This window comes from Phaseolus vulgaris, chromosome 9 (genome assembly GCF_051622355.1).
Source record: "Phaseolus vulgaris cultivar YP4 chromosome 9, ASM5162235v1, whole genome shotgun sequence".
Classification (NCBI taxonomy): domain Eukaryota; kingdom Viridiplantae; phylum Streptophyta; class Magnoliopsida; order Fabales; family Fabaceae; genus Phaseolus; species Phaseolus vulgaris.
This window is the reverse complement of record NC_143506.1, coordinates 30,693,598-30,713,207: the sequence shown is the minus strand read 5'-3', so window position 1 is coordinate 30,713,207 and position 19,610 is coordinate 30,693,598. Positions and strand designations below refer to the sequence as shown.

The following is a 19,610-nucleotide window of genomic DNA, read 5'->3' as shown; positions in this document are numbered from 1 at the left end:
AAGCTAAAACTTATTTGTTCCTTATTAACTAATCACTATTTAAAGACAATTTACATACATTATTAAAAAAATAATCCAAAGACATTAATAATCTTTATTATATAACAATTTTTACAATTTTTTCGTATGAATTTAATGGATTACAAACTTTCATTTATGTTATTGAAAACACAAAAGAAGTAAATCGGGTAAAGTTTGATTCTAACTATACTTTCCAATGCTACCATTATTCTTAAGTACTATTATAAATTGTGGTAATTATTACTCTGAGTCTTAAATACTTTGAACAAAACCAGGTAGAACATGCTATTATTACTTATTTAACACAATATTTTCAAATTTTAAATAATAAAATAAAAGGTGAACTAATATATGAGTCTCAAAAAAATAAATTATTTTCATGCATTTAAAGTTTTAAAATTTGATTACTTTATAAAAAAATCTCTAAAAAAATTATTACCAAATTATCTCTAAATTTTTCGACAATACTGAGTAAATTATATTAAGAACTAAAAATTACATCATAAATTCAGGTTGATTCCAACTTTTGTAAAATAAATTACCCTATTCACAGCAACAACAAAAAATATTCCTTAAAACAAAAATAGAAAAGTGCTTGTTTTGTTTTGTCGCACCCTAATTATCCACTCGACAAAGCAGGTCCCTTCATGCCAGCATGGCTTCCATGTACCAACTAACTCCATTCCCCTCCCACCTACTTCCACACGCGTCTCAACGCGCTTCATCTTCACCCCCACTCTCTCCCACACACTCCCTATTTCTCACATTCCCCAAACGCGCCCCTTCGCGCGTGAGATTCGGATTTCCATTGAAGGGCAACAAAGTCATTTCGCAATAAAGGAGCTGGCACACTTGGTTCCGAAGTAACTGCACCGGCACTCCCACCACAACCACTGCGGCCATGCCTCTTAACGTGCACTTAAACGCACCGTTTCGCAAGCTGCACCCTCCACCGTACGATCAAGTAAGTCATTGCATCAACGGTTCCAAGAAGAATTGCCGCCAAATATTCGGTTAGTGTTGACCACACGCCGTCCTTGCCTAAACGGAACAAATAATCCAAGCTTTTCTTTCAGTTTCAGTTTCGGTTTCAGGTTCAGACATTTTCATTTTTCTTTTCTTTTCCAATTTAGCTTTCAAAGACATGACAGCATGCAAATGCAACAACTCATAAATTGATGAAGCTTTAGGTCACATTTTACTCTCTTAGTTCTCATTTTCAATTTCACCTCTTCACCTCTTCCATGGTACACAACTTTTCTCTCCTGTTTCTTTCTCTCCTTACTTGTTCTTGTTATCTTCTCCACTCAATATCTTTATGCTACTTGTTGTGTTATTGTTGTGGAAACAACTAGGAGAAGAACAATGGATGTTTTAATTTTATAGTCTCATATTTACTTCCATTGTGCTTGTGTTTGATAGGAATTGTAAGATTTGAGACCAAGAGCTTTCACGTTTGTCAGGTAATTGTCAGATCTAACCTAGCTTCAATTTCAGATGTTTAGTTTCTCACCTGCTTGTTGCAGATCTTGTTGATCCTAATTCTGCTTTTTTTTTTCCCTTTTTGTGTGTTTGAGTTTTTGCTTTAGTTTGAAGATTTGCGGGGTGTTTGTGTCTTGTTTATTATTAGTAAACTGTAATTGTTGAGGTTTTCGTGAAAATTCCAGTTGGTAACAGTCAGGGGACTGGGGTATTTTGTTTGATTATTTTGTTTTCGTGCAGAATTATTGTCGGTGATAGCAACATATTGAGGTAATGAGTGCGGTGGCCCATGATTAGGTGCAGTATTATTATTGCGTAAGAGAATAGATGGGATCAATTTTGATCATTATGTCTTTCTACTGTTCAAAGTTGTTGGTCATGATTGCCCTTAACTTATTTTGTTTTAAAGCCTGGATTACATTGCCTACCTTTCTCTTTATGCTATAAATTTTGCTAACTAGTGAGCATGTCACTCCACTTTGTCAATCATTAGTGGCAAAATCGTTCTCTTATTAATTACCTATTCATTACGGAAAAGATAACTTTTTATTCTCTAGTAAGAATATCCTTGTAGCAAAAGCTGTTATCCAATTTCACCCAGAATTTTAAAGTTAGCGGTGTAAGTATTTAGTAATAGTTCCTAGCTGTTAAATCAACTGAGATATAGTTTCTATACCCGCTCCCCCTCAAGTGATACAATTTCTTTCTTAACAGAGAGTACTAAATTATATTCTCTTGTAATATATAATTCTGTGTAGCATCTTAATATAACGTATAGCTTTAAATGTGAGAAATTTTATGAAATTTATTTTCTAGTTTCTAGAACTGATATGTCTCCATCTCTTAATATTCCTGCTTTATATTATGTAAATAGTTCAGCTAATTAAGTGTTTGAGAATTTATTTTTCTGAGTTCCGTGGTCAAGTGGTGTCTACGCTGCCATTTATGATTGCTAATTAAGAATTTATCTCACAAGTTCCAAAATTTACTTTGCTGCCCGTTGACCATACTGACTTGTGTATCTCAAACGTAAACACTGTGGGGTCATAGTACAACCTGTGACCTCGGCTCACTGCTTAATCTTAGTTGCAATAACAAAAGTATCTAAATTGGACAATCTTACTTAGTATTCATCTTACGTACTTTCTTGATAAGTGTATTTTTTGTTTTTTAGTTGTTGTTTACTTTCTTAGTGAATCATTTGGAATTTGGAGATTAGGTTTACTGTTTTTCTGCTGCAGGTTGTAATCTCAGAATGGGGAAATCACCAGGAAAATGGATCAAAACTGTACTATTTGGGAAAAAGTCATCCAGATCAAATATGTCAAAGGGAAGAGAGGTAATGCAATTAGTTAAAGCAAAACTCTATTCAATAATGTTAAAATATATTTGATAATACTTTCATGTGTGCATGCGTAATTTTCATTTAAATGACATGAGTGGTGGCATAACAAAAATAAATTTGCATGTGTGAACATTCCTGATTTTAACTTCTGACTTCTTTTGCTGTAATTTCATGTGGAAGATTGTTAATAAAAGAGAGGCAGTGGTTGCTTCCAACGTGTTGGAAAATGGTTTGGCCTTAGATCCAAACCACAATGAGATTGCTACAAATGAGGAGGACCTTGTACTGGAGAATGAAGAATCAGAAGTTATTTTACCTGAGAATCAAGAAAGAGACAGTATAGGACCTGTTGATCCAGATGCACCACCTGATCCAGAGAAAATCAGGCAGGAGGTAGCAGCAATAAAGGCACAAGCTGCTTTCAGGGGTTACTTGGTAGGTGTCTCACTGTTTTTGAGAACATTAAGTAACTGAATTCTTTTAATTGTTTAGTATAGAACATTAGTTTTGAAGTTTACTCTGGGATAAGATATCTAGAACTAGACTGCTAAAGGATAAATAGACTGTCAAGCTTATTTTCTATTATGATTGTAAATTTTAATTGTCATAATATCTCACATGAGGTCTGGTGAGCCTTTAACACATGCACAACAGACAAAAAGGGAAATTATGTGTATGAGAGAAGAAATAGGAATGCTGCCAGGAGTAAGGAGGAAACAATGGTGGGAAAACATTGTAGAATTTCAGTTGGTAACAAGGTATTATTCTAAAGGAGAATTATGCCATGATGAAAGAGGGGAAGGGAAACATGAATTTAGGAGTAGAGGCAGAATAGCGGAGTAGCATAATTGAATTTGGGGCTGAATTGGTGGCTTAGATCATGGTGGGGGAAAATGTGTTTATCAGCTTCTTAGAATTTGGATTTGATTCTAACTCAATCCTACAAAATTGACTTGTAATGCGAGGACTGCGTCCCATTTATCTTGTTAGTTATACTTTACTCTGGTTTAACTCAATCCCACAAAACTAGCTTGTGAGGTGAGGATTGCCTCTCATTTATACACTACTTCAACCTTATCTCTAATTAATGTGGGTGGTGAGTTTTTCCCAATATAGCCCGTCGTTACTAATACTATTGGGCCTGGTAGGTAATCCATTAATAAATCTAGGATAAACTTTGTGACTTTGATACCATTTTAGAATTTGGATTTGAGTCTAACTTATTCCCACAAAACCAACTTATGAGGTTTGGGTTGTCTCCTATTTATATGCACTATTTTGGTCTTATCTCTAGTCAATGCAGGACTTGGGTTTTTCCCAATATAGCTTTGGTTGTCATTTATTTACGCATTTCTTCAGTTCAGTATCCATGTTTTTATATATTGGACAGGACTTTTCCCTTTCCAAGGATCTTGTGAAGAGTTGCTGTTAAAACATGAGAACATGATGTTTAAAATCAACTGTGGTATTTGGAGTTAGAATCACTTACTCCTATACCCCTGATAAGTACCCAAACACTTGGAGAACCCACTCCTCAGAAGCTAACTATTAAGGGGGGGGAATCAAATACTTAAACACGCATCCCATGGTATTTAATGTGTGATTTAGGCACCAGATAATACCCAAGTTCCTATCAATCCCCTCCCCCAATTTTTTTGTAGTTTTGTATTTTGTTTTATAAAGTATTATATGAGGCTGACCAATAAGTCAGTATAGCAAATAACTTGGTTTTAAAATAAAAATTCTAAGAATCTTCTTAATGTTGAAATTAATTCACATATGTTTTCCTGTCAGTTATCTACTCATCCCAGGTTCCACTGTCATGAGACTCTTTCAACCGAATTTGTATTTCATTGAGAAATAAATTGAAATCCTAATTTTTATACTACTTTCCTGATATTTGAAGATCTGGCACATGAACATTTTTAACAAATTGGAATATGTTTGTAGAGTTTTGCTTGTATAGTGGATGAAAATTGTAATATTTGATATTAACTAATGGAAGCATCTTTTCTGAAGGCTCGCAGGGCATTTAGGGCTCTAAAAGGCATAATAAGGTTGCAAGCACTTATTCGTGGGCACCTAGTTAGGAGACAAGCTGTTGTTACATTATGCTGTATGTATGGGATTGTAAAGTTTCAAGCATTTGCACGTGGACTAAAGATTAGGAAGTCTAATGTTGGATTTGAAATTCATCAGAAGTGCAGTCTATTTAAGCCTCTGGTAATGTTCTCTAAGAATCTGTAAATTGTCAATGATTTATCATCTTACTTCTATTGTTTAAGGTGTTTTTCTGATTGCGTGCATTAGTTATGTACCTGACTATCTAGGTTAAATTAAAACAAAGTGGTCCTATTAAATGTAAACATTTTGGCTGAACAGGCTGGACATTTAAAATGAGGACTGAGTAGGCAATAAATGGGGGTACTTTTGAATTAACTATTACTAGATTCAGTGTGGCGTCTGATCGTCCATTACTCTTTTTTTTCTGATTAAGATTGTTAAGAATTGTGTTCTTCAATCTTTTTTTACCGCTTATTGAGTTGTATATATTGGGACAAGTGAATAATGTGTATTTATCGAACAAGGTGTGAAATTTCTAATGAGTTTCTTTTTGGTGGATTGTTCGCCAATCAGGTATTGTTAGCACCAAGTTCATGACTGAATCATGTAGAGATACAGGGAAGGATTATTCTGTATAATAAATCTTCTGGAAAAATTACAAAGGGGGAATTCTTGGTAAATTTGGGAACCTATAATTACTCCACTGGTCAATGATGATCAAAAGCTTATAATAGAGGGTTATGAATAACGATTATGACTTAGCCACTTCATTGTTTAAGTATTCCTAAATTGAAAGTAGGTTTACCAAGAATTCCCTTTTCTATTCTTTTTTGTCAGCCAAAGACAATATTATACAAAAAGGGGTACCCAACGCATATAACATCCCAACCAGAATTATATTTTCTGTTTATTTTTCCTTCTTTTGTATTATTCTTGGTGCTGAGATTTTTCCCTCTGAATGTGTTATGCGTTTGTGCTTCAGGAGGGCAAACTTGGTGAGCCAGTTGGTATTTCCACAAAAATTTCAAAGTTGTCTGCAAATACTTTCATCCGCAAGGTAACTTCAATTGTGCCATGCATGTCATACAAATATTTATTTATTTTTAAGTTTGGCATATTCTGGATAGAGTCCATTTGTGATTGAACAGTATTACAAATTTTGAGGTGACAATACTATAGTTTTAAAAATTTGAAAGGTTAGACTTTTAGATCATCTTGGTTAATAGAACAGCAGGGTACTATTCTCTTTTGTTTTTTCTCTATGAGCAAGTGGAACCGTCTAATTGCTCTCAACTGCAGAGGATTTTAAATTCGGATACAAACATAAGTTATAATTTACTTTTCAACAATATGGCATTTCTTTTTCTTTATCACTGTAGTGATGAATTTTGATGTTAAGAATGGTGAAAGAATTACATGTCTTTTGTTACTAGAACTGACTATTGATATCCTTGAGCATGAAGCTGAGCCAGAAAGTGCTTTACATTACTTTACAACCTGTGGTTTTGTATATCTTACAAGTTTATACATGAACCTGTTTAAATTTTCTCTAAGTGGATGTCATTATGTGCAATACTGTTCTTGTCTGAACATGGAAATAAATGGGGTTCTTCTATCAAATTTGTATTTTGATCTGTTTTACTAAAATTGAGCTTGTGAAAATGTTATTTTGTTGTTTCAGCTTCAGGCTTCATCAATTACAATAATGGCACTGCGCTTGCAATATGTTAGTGGAGATCCAAATTCAGTGTTAAGCTGGTTGGAGCGCTGGTCAGCATCTTACTTTTGGAAACCAGTTCCCCAACCTAAGAAAATTCGAGACTATAAATCTCAGAGAAAGCAGGGTAATATTTCAAATGGAGAAGTTCAAATTTCCAAGTCAAGACGCACTAACCGGAAGCTTCCTGTCCCAAGTTTTGATCCAGTTCCAGTGCAAACAAATCCTGAATTTGAGAAACCAAAACGTAATTTCAGGAAAACACCATACCAAGTGTCAGATCAAGACCAAGACAATCCACAAAGTGAGCTTGAAAAGGTTAAACGTAACTTGAGAAAGATTAATAACCCTGTTGTCGAGAATGCTGTTCAGCCAGAAGTTGAATCTGAGACTCTAAAGCAGCATCTGGAAATCACAACAGTTCTTCCAGGTCATGCTTGTTCAGAACAAGTGATCATTACTTCTGAGGAAAAGATCAAGAAGGAAGATACTTTGACTGTCTCCAATGTGCCTGATGTCGAATTTACACCAAGACCATCAGTTAACAAGGAAGTCTCTGACATTCCAAACAGTTATCTAGTGTCTGTAGAATCTAAACCCTTGTCAGAGACCACAACTAAAGATAGAAACACTTCTCGTGATGAAGTTAAAAACGAGCTAGGCAATCAACCAGAGGATATTTTTAAAGAAGACAACTCCTTATTAACAAATGGAGATTTGAGTCATAAAGATCTGACAGGTAATGAAAACCAGAAACCTACCCGTAAAGCATCAAATGTGATCAAACAGGAGAATGGAGAACATGGCTTAAAGATTAGTCCAAAAGTACCAAGTTATATGGCAGCAACTGAATCCGCCAAGGCAAAGTTGAGGGCACTAGGGTCCCCAAGGTTTGGAGAAGATGGAATTGAGAAAAGCAACACTGCTGATTCTGGGAGACATTCTCTGCCAGCTTCAACTGGCAACAAGATTAGTTCAAATTCACCTAGGACACAGAGATCAGCTCAAGCAGGTGGCAAAGGGAGTAACAAAAGTGACAGATCAATAACATCTTCTAAAGGAGGGAATGGTATGATATAGTCCCTCATACATCTAGTGATTGAAAATGTCACGTTATGATTCACCTAGAAAATTACCATTTTCAAATAGTTTTAAAACTAAATTGTTAATTTAAAGACACTTATCCAATCTTAAGTTAGATGAATGTCGTTGAGAAAGTTTCGGGTACTTTATAGTTTATAGTTTAGTGTCTTAACTTAACGGCTGATTCCAAAACACTAGTTTTTTTATTCATGGTAAATCAACTTGGTAAGTGAAGTTATAATTTTCAAAATGAATCCACTATATGCTGGTGTATGCCTTTGTTTTCTCATGATTGATAATCATAAACTTGTGTATTCATCTTGCAGGGAAAGTAATTCAAGCAGAGTGGAAGAGGTGAGCAAGGGAACCCTGGTTTTCAGGGATTGAACACGGGGAGGTTGAAAATCCTTTTGAGTCAAATGTGATGAAAGTTGTTGAAATGATAGGGTCGTTGTATGACCTGGTTTGATCAGCTTATTTTTCCTGCATTCTGGGTGGTGAGTTGTACAACACAGGTTTTAAGTTTTGCATGCTGCAACTTTACAAGTCTATGCTCTGTTTGTCTTGGCTGTCCATATTGTATTTTTATCCTGCAGTGTGTGTGATCATAAACATTATTTGTGTTCCCAAGCTTGTGTTTGGACAAGAATGATCTGGTAACATGAGAATACTCTTTCTCGAGATTTCTTCAGCCTTCAAGAAACTTTTTTTTTTTGTATTTCAACTCTTCCGATCCGTAGTGAAGGATGGATCACATTGTGACATTCATTATTGCAAGTCTATCATGCATGATTAGGGTCTAGCTTGTGTAACCACTAAAAATACCATTCAATACAGTGACCTGCTCAATAATGATATACCTTTTATTATTAATGTAGACTGATATCAGTGTAACAGCAGAAGTAACAAAAATGAAGAATAAGGGGTTGTGATGCCTCAATTGGTATGAAAAGCAGCTTTGCAGATATTCTTTCCTTATTAAACACTTAGACCAACTTGATTTTGTAATATAAAGCATCTAAAATACAATTTAAAGGCTCACATTGGTTCTTATTGAAGATTAAAGTGATTAAAGAGAGTGTATAAAGCATTAATTCGGAAACAAAATCATTATAATTTATAAGATCAAAATGATTTTGAAGAAATGCATTAGTGAAGGGCGATATATATAGGCTTGAGGCCTAAATATAATTTTGGTCTTCTATTCAATTTGTGATTTTGGTTTTTTTCATCAACTCCTGTAATTACACGGTCATCAAACAGAAACAAAGAATAAGGTAAGCTACCTATATAAAAATTTCTATATAATTTCAATTGCAAATTAATAAACATAATTCATCAAGTCTTATACAATTTCTCAAACCATCAAGTGTCTATTAAAATTTATAATTCATTTTTCACATGTCAGACTTCTATAACTCACAACATATAGACACTTGACTCTACTTTCAGAAGACTCGTGTATTGAAATTAGAATCTTGAGACCTGAACCTGTCATACTACTCGTTGTGAATCCACACAGTCATGCGCATAAACATCTCAATATCTCACCATCTTGTATGACAGGGTAAATTCATATGACCTGAAAGACTATATTATATTTAAACCGCAAACAAAGTCATATGAACCTCCATCATCTCTCACCAACTGCATAAATTCATCTATGTGATTTCATTATATAAGTAGAGTCAGGATGTTTCATTACGAACCTGACAAATCAATGCATCCTAACAACAATCTCAACATGATATTTCCTTTCCAGGAAATACTATATTATGATCACACTTTCACATCATTGCATGCTCCATTTAACACATCAATACACAATTTAATCACATCATAATTTAAATTTTCAATGCAATCCAAATATATCTCAAAATTCAATTAAACACATAACTAAGTTCCTTTAATCATATTTTTAAATAAAATTTATAATTTTCACTTAAAAACAATATACAATAATAAACTAGGCTTTCAAAAGCAAAAATAATTTATTTTTTTTACATAGAGTCTAGCTTGAGCGAGACCTATTCTCGCTCAAGCGAGTAAATTCTCGCTTTAGCAAGATTGAACCCGAGAGCACCCAGATTTTTATCTCAGGTCGCGCCTGAGCGAGATTTCTTCTCGTTTGGGCAAAAACGGACCCCAAAGCACCTCATTTTTCATTCCATTCTCGCTTGAGCGAGAATTTACTCGCCTGAGCGAGATATGCAGAGATATCTGCATAATCTTATAATATTGTTGAATCAATTGTCATTCAACTCATAATTTTAATAATCTACACATTAAAAATGACAGTTCTTACTCATATATGCTTTCTAAATCAAACATCATCAAAAATCAAACAACCAATTCCCATCAAACATCACACTTTAAATAATTCAACAAATTATTCAAATACAATTCAACTCATTTATATCACCATTCAAACACTTTCAATTTTCAATCACAACACTTTCATTAATTTATTCACCTTAAAAATCACAATATAATATTCAAAATCAACTATTTCAGTCAATATATTACTTTACTCTTAAAAGAGATCCTGCTAGAAAAATTAAGACTGGTGATCACGTCACGCCCCCACATTCAGATCTTCTAACCTAAGGTTTTATTCAAAATTTAAAACTAGTTTCCATTACCTGAACTTGAGCATATGCTCCCTAAGAGCTCCAAACCTACCAAAAGCTCAAGGGTAGCCTAACCTGCACCACAAAGTCCTGGTCATAACCTAACAAGTTTAAAATTTGACTTATAGAGAAGAGCAAAAATGAACTTACTCTATTAAAGATTCCGATCGGTCAGTCTTATGTATTCACTGCCAGAAGGTAGATGAATGAAACAAAATGTTTTTAGAGAGATGGTGGTTCTTTTTTAAAATGAAACCTGAATAACTGAATTTCTATTTATATACTCTTTTAACTTCAATAATAAAATATCCAGGTGTCATTTTAATTGTACCACTTCTACTCTAAGACTATTTTTTCTTGGTTCATACATTTTCACCAACAAGAAAAATTTTCGTCCTCTTAAATTGACTTGCGATAAAGAAATAGGGATAGGTTTCTCTCATGATTTCTTCTATTTCCCAAGATGAATCACCAAACCTATCATCCCACACTACCTTCACCATACTGATTGTCTTGCTTTTGAGTTGTTTACTATGATAATCTTCAATAATATATGGTTTTACTTCAATTGATTTGCACATTATCCATTTCCAAAACACTAGTTTTTCAACATCTGATAAGGCCCAAAAACTTAAGAGATAACTTCCTCAATCTGATAACTTGTCTAACACCCTTGGTAGGTGATACTCCTAGGAACACATGGTCTCCAGCTGTAAACTCTGATAACTTGTCTTACACCCTTGGTAGGTGATACTCCTAGGAACACATGGTCTCCAGTTGTAAACTCCAAAGGCTTATTCCTCTTATCTTCATATGATTTATGTCTACTTTGATAAACTTTCATTCTATCTTGTATATGCTTCACCTTCTCAGTGGTCTGTTGAAGTAACTCTAGCCCAACCAATATTATCTCACTATCTTGATACCAACATAAAGGAGTTCTTCACTTTCTCCCATACAAAGCTTCATATGGTGTCATCTAAACACTGACATGATAACTATTATAATGAGCAAACTCCACCAAAGACAACATCTCATTCCAACTTCCCAGATCATCCAATACACATGCCCTCAACAAATCTTCTAAGAACTAGATCGTTCTCTTAGACTGTTCATCTGTTTGAGGATGATATGCAGAGCTCATACATTTAAAAGTCATTAAATTTTATCACTTAAGCACGATTGAAGGCTCCATTAAGTGATATGCCATAACTATTAGAGGTTAAAATGTAATAAACTTTGTATCATTGCTTGATTAAGAATAGCTTAAATTTAGGTTAAGTGATTTGACACTATTGTTGAGGGTTAAAATGTGGTACTTTTTTTTACTATTGATGGTTTAAGCATGACTTGAGTGTCAGAAGTGATTAGATTCACCTTCTTCTAATGATCCCCTACTTTTATATAAAGGGTCACACCACACATTTTTACACCCATTCCTTGCCATTAATTTGTTATTTTGCTTCAATAAATTTCTTTCACTTTTTTTTTCTAAAAGTAATCTCATTATTAAAGTTATTCTTAGGCTTGATTTGACAACATTATATTGTTTTTCGTTTTGTAGTTATTGTTTTCTTATTTATCTTGTTATTTTGTTAATAGATATTTACCATTTTCAATTTAGTCTTAATATTTTCATCTAGGATTTTTTCTTACTTAGAAAGTTAAAATCTATCTAACAATTATTTCTTGCTTAAGCGTGGCAATTCTTCCACTTAAACGACCATGATACATGATTAATTCATTTAAACCATCTCACTTAAGCGTCCTTACTCAATTAAACTATTGTCGCTTAAGCACTTAACATTGTTCACTTAAACATAAAACTTTTGTTGCTTAGGCGTGACTCACTTCAGATAACCTGGTTTTCACTTAAATGACTTTATCAATTTAGAACTAAAAAACACTTCCAATTCTTTTTTTTTTTTCAGACGGCGAGAACAAAAACCATTACAATAGTTGTCAAAAAACTTTCCTGTAACATCTATGTTTGGAAAATAGTTTATCTCTACATACTAGTCCAACATGGTGCCAACGGCCGAAAACATGTACTCTGGCCTTTTCTGGTAATATTATTTTAACATATTTCTACAACTGAAGAGAAATGAAGATATATAAAATGAAATCTAAAAAGTCTTAGCAAAAAATTGTATACAGTGAGCACAACTGCACAGGACATAACTCACCATGCCTTATTTTGTTTTTGTTTTTCCTACAGATATCTTTATGGAGGCAATCATGTTTGAAATACTTTTGGGTATAAAATGTACTTGAGGTGTCCATATTTAGTGAAAGAAAGTACCTCAAACATAATTGCAGAAAGATATTGCTGAAAACAAAAATAAATCAAATAGGACATGATGTTTCTCCCTGTACATTATCGCTGAAAATCACCTGGACTAACTTGACTTGGATCAATCACAACCCCATGAATTGGTCCTGCCCGGCCTAAGTTTCTACGTTGTCTTGCAGAAAATGAGGATGATAATTGAACGCCATCAGGAATAGGAACCTTCTGCGAGTGGCCAGCAATGCATAGGGTCCCAGTATCATCTTGCTCCCAGTAAACTTCTACCATAAACCCAGTTGGGTTTTCCACAGACTGTGTTCCTGGAATTCCCACAAACCTAGCTCCTACAGGAATCTGCATGTTTATTGTATTGGTCAGCAGAAAAGGATTACTCGTCTTACTTGCAACTTATATTGAACTGAAAAGCAGAAGGGTAATTCTGCAACTTTGAATATTGTGATCAGGTATAAATAAGTATTTATATTCACTTTGTATCAGAAATTTATAGAACCAATTACAACTCAACCCTTTTAGACTGTAGAAAAATATGAAGCAAAATACTGTTACACTGACCTGCACGGATTCCCCAGATGTTAAGGTCAGGGTTATTAGCCTTCCTTCGGCTGTAGCATTTTCTAGCTCTGCTTGTCTTGCAATATTCAAGAAAACTTCTTCGAGAGTTGTAAGACCAAGCTGTATGTCAGAAATGCCAAATTCTTCTTCTCTATCTTGGAGCTCCGAAAAGAAATTCTGTTTGGAAAGCACCAGGAATATAAGATAATGTATCCCATATAATTAAGAACAATTTGTGTTCATGGTTGCTATTCTCGCTAATAATATAGCTCACACTGGTGCGGTGGAGCCTGCCTGTGTCTACGTTACCTAAACAATTTTCAGCTTTCTATCAAATACATGCAGTATGCACACATGTTTGCAATCGCAACTTATGTCCACGGGGAATGTAAATAGAGTTATCCTTGATTACAATCAAAAACTGACATCAAAGAGATAACCAGGATTCACTTAAAATATTTTTCTTGAAGAAAAGAATTTCATGACTAACCAAGAACATATTCCCAAATTATTAAAACACGGTTCACAGTTGAATCGTTTTTCCCCCTTTAAGGCAACAAAGAATTTGTTCAACCTTCTGTCATTTAAAGTGAAGTATTGGTGTTCTCTGGTAAGACACTAGATAAGTTAGCTAAAGTCTATTCAAATTAGTTATCGTTAAGTCCACCAAGTTTGAAACTGACTAAAGATACAGAAGTTTACATGGTCAGCAAAATCATAGTAAATATTGTGACTCGGCAAAAATTTCAGCCAATAGGGACCAACTTAAACTAGAAAATTCCAATGAAGATCTGTTTCCATGTCAATCAGTACTTAAACAGTTAATCCAAACCCTGGGTTAGAGAAATTTTAAGGAGATGGACAAAGGCAAGGAAAGAAAGCTTACTGTTAGGAGCGCCTCTCTGTCATGGGGAATCACGAAAGTTACGAAGTTATTGGTCTCCTCTTTTGGCTCAACATTTAAATACTGTCGAAAGATTTCAGTGGTTAAAAACCAATACTTCTATTGTCAAGGAATTTTTTTAAACCATTATAATAATTCATCTCACATTCTTAAAGAATTTCTTCACTTCCTCTCGATGCTCCGTAGATATTGCATCTCCATTGGTAGGACTGCGTTCAATATTGTTTCCAAAGAAACTGAGATTAGCAATAAAACCAGTACCAAAGCGTGATTTTAATCTGATTGAGGTGCCAATGCAGCGAAGTCTTCCTTTTGCCATGATTCCTATGCGGTCACTTAGAATGTCAGCTTCTTCCATAGAGTGCGTTGTAAGAACAATGGCACGCCCTTTTTTTGCATTTTCAATTATGTCCCACACATGCCTTCTTGTTATTGGATCCATACCAGTAGTCTATGAAATTAAAATGAAAGATTAATCTTATAATCATGTCAACAGAATATATGCATGAAAGGAAAATACTGTCGTACATACCGGTTCATCCAAAATGACTAACTTAGGGTCACCAATAAGGGCAATTGCAACACTGAGACGGCGTTTCATTCCTCCACTGTAACTTCCAGCTCTGACTTTGGCTGCATCCGTGAGTTTCACCTCTGCTAATGAAGTCTGGGTAATCTACATTTTTTCAGAAGAACTTGAATTAAAAGGAATGAGAGGAAGTATTCGAAATAGCTAATAATAATTTCAAATATTGCACACACACACATAATCATTGGTTGTACAGAACAATTTCAGGCCTGGAGAAGACATACTGATTTTATGGAAGCTGGGGGCAGGCCTTTAATAGTAGCAAAGAGTTGGAGGTGTTCTTGGCCAGACAGTGCATCCCATAGTATATCAAACTGCAGATTAAAATAATCAATATCAGGTCAGTCATCCGTTAATGGGACGAGAAGAAAATTTTATTGAATTCGAAAATCATGTTGGTGTGTCTGCGAGAGTGAGAGAGAGAGAAACACCTGTGGACATACTCCTATAAGCTTTCGAATATTTGACATGCCAATAGAATTTCTGATTGAATGTCCATAAACCAACGCTGTTAAAGAAAAAATTGAAAATGCTAACATACTCTATGACTTTTGTAATTTTAGTTAACGAATATTCAATCTAGTAGTTAAAGACAGAGACACGGATAGAAAGTATCACCATCTCCGTTAGTTACTGGAGTTATCCCTGTCAAACAATTAATAGCTGTCGTTTTTCCAGCTCCGTTGGGTCCTAGAAGACAAAACAACTGATCCTTTGCAAAGTTCACCCACAAACCCTGAAAATAATTGCAGAATAGCACATTCAACACCATCTGAATATAGGTATATCTCCAACATGTTGCCGTATTGAAACATGAAATATCCACATCCACATAAAATATTAAAGGGGGAGGAAGAATTTCCGGAAACAAAAAATTGATAATCATGATCCAAAATGAGATCAAGCTGAAAAATTCAGCATGTTTGTAGTTTGCATGACTATTCGATTGAACTACACCCATGATACTTTGGCAAAAGTTTTTCATAAACCAACTAATTCCAAGCACCCAAAATAGGAGCCCTTGTGGTTGAAGCATGGATACTACAATGAACAGACCCATCTTTGCATTCTTGTCCTGACTCCTGAGATTTCACTTCTAATGAGAAGATTTTGGCCATATCATGAACTAAGAAACTCAAAAATGTTGCATGAAATCAACAAGTTTTCTTCTAATCACCCCCCAACTTCAAGGATTAAAAGTTCAATAAGAAATAATTTACCTTAACGGCAGTGTAAGGAGCAGTTTTTTTACATTTGCAGCAGCAACCAATGTTACGTGTACCGGGATAGGTCTTTGCAAGGCCATGCATTTGAACAGCAATATTTGTATCAACCAGCCCTTCTGTTAGTTGCTGTTTCACTTTGCTTTCTTCATCAAGGACATCTTCATCATCAGGTGTACTTATTTCCTGACGTGGGTTTGAATCTACACAACTACAAAGCCCACCCTCTATGAAAGGAAGATGATGGACGGGGAAGTAGTGTTAAGCCATAAAGAGCTGGAAGGAAGAAAAAAAACAAATTAACCCAACAAATTAATCACCTTTCACTTTTTGACCCCCTTTTCCCAACCAATAACCGGGATTTAGAAAGTAGAATATTGACTTCCTCACACCCGATGCATTTGGGATTATATTGTCAAAGTAAATGGCCAGAACAAACCAGAGAACAAATGTAGCCGCAAGCCATTTATAAATATCATCCTGTCAATGAAAAGAAAAAAAATAGTGGGTAACTGCAGTAAGACAACCAAGGCTAAAAGGAAGGAAGGATAAAAGCAAATATAGAACTATGGAGCAGAAAGTAAATGGGGAAAGGAACCAAAAGGCTTCTTAAAATGAAGTGGTGGTTTATGGAGTAGGAATTTAGAGGTCAAATCGTTGCATACAATAGTTATAACACAGTCTGCATCAGTAAGAGCACATTCTCCGCGTCTACTCCAGCTAACACCATCGTCTTCAGAAGTTGCAACTGCATCTGAAAGCACTTTTATACCTTGAGAAAAAGGATTGGGTGGGAATAACGACCACAAATCTCGTAAAGTTTTGGAGAAACTATCCGTGTAAGGAAACCCTCCTTGAACCACAAGCTGCAAACAGAAAAACAACAGATAAAGAACTTGAGCATTCACTTTCTGCTACTAAAGAAACCTTGTCTGCAAACTACAAAGCACCAAAAGGATTCACACCTGAGTCAAAAAGCCCACAATAAATATAGAGAATCCCATTGTTGTTGCCGAAGATGACTTCTTAATGAAAGCAGATAACATGAAGGCCAAGCCAGTCTAAAGTAAAAAAGGGAAGCCATATTACACATCATACAGATACAAATCCAAATGAACAAGTAGGGCAAACAGTAAGACTGGAAGAATACCATAAATTGCTTACCATATTAAGTTCAAATAGGAAGAACAAAACAAACAGGACTGCGAAACTGTTTTTCAAGAAAAAACTGAACTGGAACATCATTCCAAAGAGTACTATGAGGAGGGCAGATATGATTGTGACAACCGTCTCCCAAATGAGCCAGGACGACCAGTAAGCAAAGTCGTAAAGGCCCATCATAGTCATTGCCTGCAAGAACAGAGGAACAACAAATTCAATCATAAAAATATGGCACAAATTCATAGGGGATGAGCATCAGCAAAATTTTACAAAATTAACGTTAATTTTAAAGTGAACGATTTACATTTGGATAATTTTAATTATGGAAACAAGTTAGTAATAAATTTCACTATGAAAAGTTTTATCTACCGCTACAGCTACTTAAAATTGTTTTAATTTGAAATCCCTTTTGTGCCAAGGGTCAAAACACACGCATATTTACTTAAAATCATCGTAACTACTGTTTCAATATAATTTTAGATGATGCAACATGAATGAAACATTCACGTAGGAAAATACACAGGAATGATTTTATACAACATATGTACCTGGCGAAGTTTAAGCTCTTTCTCCGTCACCAAAGAACTTATCTGAAGAACAAAATTAAACATGGCAATGGCGAGGAAAAACGCGGGACCAATTGAACCCACGGCAGAGAAAGGACTCATGGAAGGGTGCGCGAATTCCCTCAGAAACACATTCCAACTGAAACCCGGGTCTGAAATCCCACAAATTCATTAATTAAATCGAACCATCACCAACCAAAATTAAAAAAAAAAAAAAAAAAAAAAAAACTCTGCATAGTTCTGATACCTCCAATAAGGTGTCTGGCAATTTCCCTCTCGGCGGCAAGCTGAAGAGGAAGTTGAAACGACATAGTAGGGTCCTCATATTTGCCTCGCCTCTGAAGGCTGGTGGAGTTGGTCTGAAGACCGTAGCTTATAACGGTGCCGTTTAGCTGCGAGAAATGAAGCGCCCCTGGACAACGCATAGGATTACTGAACAGCCACGCATCCACCTCGGTCTTGTCCTTAAACGACTTCACCTGCACGCAATTATTCGTTATTCGCGAAGAATAAAATGCTAAATTATTGAGAATCTTGAAGATTGCAAAGAGAAATAGGGTGCCTTGGAGGGAGGGATGGGTCTGCCGGGGTTGTTGTTCATGATGCGGGTGACGATGGTTTGGAAGGTGGTGCTTTGATCACCGCTCCAAACGAAGTCGTAGCAGGGGAGTTTGATGAAGAACTTGTCTTCGCAGGGAGTTATGGGAGGAGAGGGGTGGGAGGGAGGGTCGGTGACGGTCTTGTAGGCGGAGGAGGTTGATGTCTGCGCCTTAATGGCCTTGTCGATTGCGAATATGAGGAAAATGAATATGAGAGGGGAGATCAATTGCAGAAGGGTGGCTCTCTTGTTCCGCCATGACAGTAACAGATTCTTCTTCAACAGAGCTCTGAATTGTTGGAACACCAACGGCAAACCGGTGAGAGTGGTTCTCATGGTTTGCGCGTGACCTCTCTCCCCCCAGTCTCTGTGTGTCTGTCAGTGAGTGAGTCTGTCACAGGTGGGGGACGAAAGAAGGAGATTGGAATGAAAATGTTTGGAATGTGGAATATATAGCGATGAAAATGTTTTCCCTCTTTCTCTTTTGAATACTGTTGGGTTGGGTTTGTTCTGTAACTGAAGCAACATCGTTAATCGTGAGGGAAAGCGCGGGTTTTCGTTTTCCGTCGTCATTCTCAGGGGCTGCAAATCGCGCTTACGCAAGCCTGCTTTCACTTTTGACACTGCAATGCTGCCAAATTTACGATTACTGCCATTATCTCTTCTTCTAACCATATTTCTTAATTTTTTTTACTTTCTAAACGCTGAATTTAAAAGATTATAACGATTTTAGAAAAAAAAAATTGATCCGATAAATATGAGAAGATATATCTTTCAGATGGTCTTAGAAACATCTTTCATAAACTTATGCCATGATATATTTGTCTAATTTAATTAATGTATCACTAAAATATAAATATTTCATTAAATTATTTAATTGAATACTTTCACCATTTTTTTTATCAATAACTCATTTATTTTCTTAGTTATTACTTATATTATCAAAATAATACTATTTTAGTTACTATTCACCATCATCATGTGTTTAATTTACAATAATATTTCTCAATTACACTCTATAATTACAAATAACCTTTTAAAACCAAAATACATCTTGTATATATATGATATAAGATCATTCATACTCAATTTAAATAATTTTAATCAAAGATAGTTAATTTTTAAAATTATTTATAAATAAATTATCACTGTTTGAATTATGAGTCCATCATTTATTGATGTTGCATCTTTCTCATTTGAGCAATAAGTCAAAGTCAATGTTTGAATGTTTAACTTCGGAAAGAAAATCAACAATAACAAATTCTACATAATAGAACTTGTGAAATCCTATGATACTCACAAGTAGAACTAGAAAGAAAATGTTTAAATAAAGAAGAAACTTATTTTGAAATAGGTTCAGATTA

General features: G+C 35.0%; 2 protein-coding genes across 8 annotated transcripts; one reads left to right on the top strand and one right to left on the bottom strand.

The window, feature by feature from the left end:
• The first annotated feature begins 904 nt into the window (after positions 1-904).
• LOC137822730 (protein IQ-DOMAIN 31) lies at positions 905-8,395 on the top strand. Of its 7 annotated transcripts, XM_068627690.2 has the most exons (10): positions 922-1,034; positions 1,155-1,268; positions 1,444-1,484; positions 1,744-1,773; positions 2,745-2,842; positions 3,029-3,283; positions 4,868-5,071; positions 5,895-5,969; positions 6,594-7,698; positions 8,039-8,395. In XM_068627690.2, the coding sequence occupies exons 5-10, from the start codon at positions 2,759-2,761 to the stop codon at positions 8,068-8,070; spliced, it is 1,755 nt and encodes a 584-aa protein (XP_068483791.2). In that variant the 5' UTR covers positions 922-1,034; positions 1,155-1,268; positions 1,444-1,484; positions 1,744-1,773; positions 2,745-2,758; the 3' UTR covers positions 8,071-8,395. The 7 variants fall into 7 exon arrangements, with proteins under 7 accessions (XP_068483786.2, XP_068483791.2, XP_068483787.2 ...); XM_068627685.2 differs by lacking the exon at positions 1,744-1,773 and having other exon boundaries at positions 905-1,034; XM_068627686.2 differs by lacking the exon at positions 922-1,034 and having other exon boundaries at positions 1,055-1,268.
• A 3,973-nt stretch (positions 8,396-12,368) lies between these two features.
• LOC137822729 (ABC transporter A family member 2) lies at positions 12,369-18,928 on the bottom strand. The gene is made up of 16 exons (XM_068627683.2): positions 18,211-18,928; positions 17,896-18,127; positions 17,631-17,800; positions 17,086-17,271; positions 16,887-16,982; positions 16,587-16,787; positions 16,242-16,401; positions 15,919-16,148; positions 15,317-15,434; positions 15,130-15,206; positions 14,923-15,012; positions 14,642-14,785; positions 14,255-14,560; positions 14,092-14,172; positions 13,206-13,382; positions 12,369-12,986 (listed from the first exon to the last, which is right to left on the bottom strand). The coding sequence occupies exons 1-16, from the start codon at positions 18,580-18,582 to the stop codon at positions 12,720-12,722; spliced, it is 2,907 nt and encodes a 968-aa protein (XP_068483784.1). The 5' UTR covers positions 18,583-18,928; the 3' UTR covers positions 12,369-12,719.
• Positions 18,929-19,610: the final 682 nt, after the last annotated feature.